Raw genomic sequence first — 6,000 nt, 5'->3', positions numbered from 1 at the left:
ATAAAAAGAAAAGAATCATCAAAATCGGTTTACCCAAGCAAAAGTTCTGAGGTAACAAACATAAAAAAAATACAGTCAAATTAAGAAACTCCTCCTTTCTTTTGAATTTGGTTAAGAAATCCCCCTCCACATTTGTATGTCTGAACGCGATAAACTCTAAAACTCCCGAACGGATTTTAGTAGCCTTTTCAGGAACGGACGGAGTGATTCACAGGGAAGGTTTTTGTATATAGTTCAATAATGTTTTAGGTAAATTGGTTGAAATAAGACAATGATTGTTAAAGATGTAGGAAAAGCAAGGCAATGGAAAGCTTTCATTTAAAATGCTGCCTAATCCCTTTGAAATATATCGGAACAATGTACAGTCTTTTATAGGTCTACAGAAAAGGCGATCACAAATTACCTACGAACTATAAAATCTCTAAATTCGTTCGGATTCCGTTGGGAAACATTCAACATACATCTACACATATTATAAAACAAAGTCCCCTTTTGTGTCTGTCTGTATGTGATGGATTTTCTCAAAATCTACCAAACGGATTTTTATGAAATTCGATATAGAGATAGTTTAAGACCCTGGGAAGATTATAGGCTACTTTCTATCCCGGGAAAATAAATAGCGGGACTTTCATCTTGGAAAACTCTTTCACGCGGGCGAAGTCGCTAGCACAAGCTAGTACAGTGATATATAGGTTAACTTCCAAACAGCTCTCCAATAAGAGTAACTGCGTACATAAGTTTTATATGGAGTAAGTAAATCGAAAGCGCGGGTAATGTTGATCGATTTCTATCGACCAAACACATTAGGGTTGTCACTGAGCGAAAATCACATAAAATATTTTAGCATTAGAATATTCGGTTGCATGCACTTGCGCACCCCGCGACCTTCGATATTAGGGAGTGAGGTAGGTAGGACAGTTTATACCGGCGAGTCCGGCAAAAATCCGTAAACAGATTTCCCTGTGTTAAAAAAAAAGCATTAGAATACTCGCGCCGTAACAATAAACAGCACGTGGGTAGTCCAAAGCTAATTTTGACCAGCGAGAGACTTCTGATGTTACCAAAATTATACTGGAATACCATATTGGAATGCGACTGCCTCGGACGCTTAGTCGTATTACGGTACGACTACAGCGCTGTGGTCTCGGATCCTATCCTTGAGTCGAGGAAAGTGATATTAGGTTTTCTACTCAGTATCAGCCCGGAGTCTGACATTTGTGCCCGATATGGCAATAGGCTCCCTGTTACACATTGTCCCACTGTTGGGCACGGGCCTCCTCTACTACTGAGAGGTATTAGGCCTTCGTCCACCACGCTGGCCTAGTGCGGGCAGACTTCACATACCTCAGCAATTCTTATAGCTTTGCTTTGGTACCCTAAGATGTTTTTATTACGTCATTGGTGGTACCTAGTACCTATGTAGGGTTTTTTTTCAAATGAGTTTACAATAATCCTTATAATATTTATCGGACGATCCTACTAATATTATAAATGCGAAAGTTTGTGAGGATGGATGTATGTTTGTTTCTCTTTCAAGAAAAAACTACTGAACGGATTCGGATGAAACTTTACAGTAATATTGGTTATACATCTAAATAACTCATAGGCTACAATTTATAATGAGTTTAGTGTAATTTGGTCATAATATAACGATACAAATCAAATAAGTCGGAAAAAAAAATCTCGGAAAACTCCTTCATGCGGGCGTAGCCGCGAGCAAAAGCTAGTTATTAAATATATCATTAATTACAACTAATAATTTAATGAACTCGTGTGTTCACATAAAGGTGACGGAAGGGGGCGGGGTTCCGCTTTACCTATGTAGGTTACGAAATTTTCCCATCCTCGCACCCACCACTACAACTCCTGTGAGCCAGGATCAGCAGTGGCACGCATTTTGTGACACCGAGCAGTGAAGCTCGGCGAGTCTCAGGGAAAACTAATATGTCATTATCCCGCAACGAAATTAATCAAATAGAAAGATAGGGAGGAGTTGGACATATTAATTGTCCACTTTCCTCCATAGCTATGCGGATGACAAAATCATGATCTAAAGAGGCATTTTAACCTCAAGAATAGGGACGTTTACAACTAGATAAGCTAGTTATAAAGCACCAAGGATAAAATTAAAAGAAAGGGTCCTATAATATGTAGGTTTCTCACGATGTTTTCCTTTACCTTCAAAGCGAATGATAATAATATAATATAATAATATCAGCCCTATATTATATACTTGCCCACTGCTGAGCACGGGCCTCCTCTACTACTGAGAGGGATTAGGCCTTAGTCCACCACGCTGGCCTAGTGCGGATTGGTAGACTTCACACACCTTCGAAATTCCTATAGAGAACTTCTCAGATGTGCAGGTTTCTTTACGATGTTTTCCTTCACCGTTAAAGCGAACGATAAATTCACAAAGAATACATACATGATTTTTTAGAAAAGTCAGAGGTGTGTGCCCTTGGGATTTGAACCTGCGGACATTCGTCTCGGCAGTCCGTTCCACACCCAACTAGGCTATTACCGCTTTTAGCGAATGATAATTAAAAAAAAATACAATATCTTCAAAAATTCAGGGGGGTATGTACCCTACCGATCTTCGTCCCGACAGTCTGCTCCATTCCTAACAAGACTATCATCTATCGATGCAGCGATGATGTCAACTAATATTCTTCCCATCAAACAATCATACCCACAATCAACGCCGGCTCGCAACAAACGCCACATGGCGGCAGTTGCGCCTAACCAGCGTGTTATTAAATGTTTTATAACAATGATTGTCCCACTGACGCGGTCGATGGTCGACCTATTAACCCAGCCGCATGTCAACAACATTTGGTGCGATAAATTTTATATTTCTACCGCCAAGCAGCAGTGTGCGTGTATTGTTGTGTTCCGCTTTGAAGGACATTGTAGTCAGCGTAATTACTTATAATATATGAGACTAAGCATTATGTATGACGAGCGCAGTGGGTGCCACGGAGTACTTTGTAAATCAAAGTTTTTGTGTGATGTTACAACTGTTTGTAGGCGGTCGTATCGCTTACCGTCAGGCGTGCGGCATGCTCGTCTTGTCATATAATTATATAGAAAAAATATCGCTTGCGTAATGTAGAGACAGTATTAATTTTTACATCGGGAGGTCTTGGATTCGCATCCCAATACCAAGGTCGATCATCTTTGTGTAGTTTTTTTAACGATTTGCCTCAGACCTGGATACATCAAAGCGGATTGGAAAATGTGTTGCGCTGACGCCATATTGGAATTGGAGAAAAGCGCTGAAGAATAACAGAGAATCATAATTATATTTATTAATTAGACATAGCAGTATTTGTTACTGCTATGTCTAATTTATTAAACTGCATTGCAGTGCAGTAAAAGCATAATTGAACTTTAATTAAAGAGCCTAGAAGTCACTTCAAAGGGTTTATCTTATTTCAGATAAAAAAAATATATTTCGATTAAAATATGTAGAAACGTTTTAGTTTCAAATTTATTTAGCTATTTTTGAGGCTGACTGTACGTGCCCCTCAAGTCCCTCGGCTGGTCCCTTCCAGCCGTATCATCCAGAACTCAAACTACTGTTAAAAATTTCGCCCTCTATTTAAATATTTTAACTTGAGGAATCGGCCTGATATTATTTTGTTATCGTTTACAATACTGAATAATACTGACTTCATTATCAGTTACCGGATGCTGAGTCAAACCGAAGAGTTAGAACAAAAAACACATTATGCTACACAACGCTTTGGGCAAAAAAACGTTAATTTGTATGCGCTCATGAAATCATACGGTTACAATAATAACTATAACTAAGGGAGCAAAAACAAGACGCTCACGTTCTTGGAAGTTAGGGTGTGGTCACGTAGTATCATCGGATATACTTTTAGAAGTCTCCTAGAAAGTATTTATTCCTATCATTAAGTAGTTAACCAAAAAAAAATTGAGAAGGGTATGCTAATGTGGTGTGGGCATTTGAAGAGGATGGATGATAGGAGACTGACAAAGAGGGTTTATAAGGCGAATGTGGATGGAAGAGCTGGTAGGGGTCGACCGCACCGAACCTTCGAATGTCAGATACCTGAAATTCTTAGTAAAGGGGAGGTCAAAAGTACCCTGAACCGGCGGGAATGCATGAAAAGATTGATGAAGGTGGAAGAAGCGGGAGAAGTATGACAGAATCGTGCAAAATGGGAATCCATAGTCTCTACCTACCCTTATTGGATAGAAGCGTGATACTATGTATGTATTAAGTAGTCGACGAATACGGTTATTTCTGTTTGAATAACATTACAGTTAGTATAACTAGAACTTAGGACTCGAAATTTTAAATTTTAGACTGCGTGGTTATAACACTATTAATTGGCAATATTCACGTAATTAAGGAATATACCGTTCAATCATTCAGTAGATGGTATTGAAAAATGTTTTTATTTCCGATGGAGCTCGTCCGTTTCTTAACATCCAGCTTGTTAGACACTATGTATAAATAACAAATAGATATAATACAATGCGCAAATCCCTCAAACCCGGTAAGATCGCTGGGTCCTATTGCCATATCTTAGATATAACAAAACATCCTTCATGCTCCTGATCCCAGACCTAAAAGCTATTTTCCATGAGGGGAATTACTCCCACACTCTCTAAGCTAGCTTATCCAGAATACACAAACATTTATCCCGAATCGAGATTTAGAATTTCGAAGTCAATTATCTTTGGCATACAATTCAATAATATACTAGATGTAATAGTAGGACTGCATTTGGCACATTTGGACGAATATTTGGGTTTTGTGAGCAATGAAATATATACTTTGTATTTAAATGACACAAAATCGAGATTGTTTTACAAAAATGGCGCAAATAATTTAACAATTACATATACTTTAGTCTTACAAATAAAAACTTGAAGTTTGCAAAAACTTGTTAACATAATTTCGTGGTTAATTCTTTGTCGTTTTATACTATTTCAAATACTCTACTTTAGAGATGTAGAGTCCAGTATAATCTATCGTTGATCGTAAGTACGCAAAAAAAATCTGCCTGCTTTAATGGTATATATATGAGAAAGGAAAGGGAGTTATTTGGGTTTCCGGGAATAGGACTCGCCGCACACAATATAACAATGTGCATGTGTGGTATATGAATCTAACAATCTTCACGGTATTTCATCATTTCATGCCGTGTTTTATTAAATTATGTATAAGTATGACCGCGACTTTAAACCACACAAAAACTGTTGCCGACATCTGCCCGCGCGTAACATCCAATGGCCGACCTTTCGCGAGTACGCCGGGCAGTAGTCGGCGCGCGCGCATCTCGCCGGACGTCACACTCCGGTTCCGTTTCCGTTACAAAAAACGAGTGAAATTACGCACTTCCACCTATTTGGATTATGTGAAATTGTTTGTCATTACTGATGGACCAAAAAGAATTAAGTGAGTGATAGAATTCTTTTTTCAAAAGTAAAGAACAAATCTAATTAATACAAACTATTTAGCACAGATAAAAAATGTTTTGAAGATGTAAATAAATGTGCATTTGTTTTTAATCTTGGTTTGCCGGTTTTTTAAGTGAAATAATATTAAACAAGTGAGAAATAAATATTTTGTGAGTTATTTATGAAGTGAACAATTTATACTATGGTGCTAATAAACATGTTTAGACTAATATGGATTTTCTGTTTGTGCATCACAAATGCGGTTGCATCTCCTTACATAAATGAGACTTTAGTACCAAGGAATATTATAAGGTTGGCACTATTTTACTACTATTCTACTAAGTGCTAATATTACTACTATTAAGTACTAATATTATAGGAAATTTTATATAATTAAACTTACGTTAAACGCAGACTACGGGTTCTTGGCGGTCACCGCTTTTAAATCAAAATTATGGATATTTTCTTTAACGAAAACACTCGATTTTATATTTCTTAAGAGATGATTGTTATCACAAATATGCTGTTATTAAGTTTATCATTAAGAATTGCAATCCTTTT

General features: G+C 37.5%; 1 protein-coding gene across 1 annotated transcript in view; it reads left to right on the top strand.

The window, feature by feature from the left end:
* Positions 1-5,279: 5,279 nt before the first annotated feature.
* LOC115452595 (alpha-2-macroglobulin-P) overlaps positions 5,280-6,000 on the top strand; it is a 28,849-nt gene continuing 28,128 nt past the window's right edge. Inside the window, exon 1 of the mRNA XM_037439346.1 lies at positions 5,280-5,751. Coding sequence (XP_037295243.1) covers positions 5,642-5,751 — 110 coding nt within the window. The 5' untranslated portion in view covers positions 5,280-5,641. The remainder of the gene's footprint in view (positions 5,752-6,000) is intronic.

This window comes from Manduca sexta, chromosome 16 (genome assembly GCF_014839805.1).
Source record: "Manduca sexta isolate Smith_Timp_Sample1 chromosome 16, JHU_Msex_v1.0, whole genome shotgun sequence".
Classification (NCBI taxonomy): Eukaryota; Metazoa; Arthropoda; class Insecta; order Lepidoptera; family Sphingidae; genus Manduca; species Manduca sexta.
This window is presented reverse-complemented; position numbering and strand designations above follow the sequence as displayed.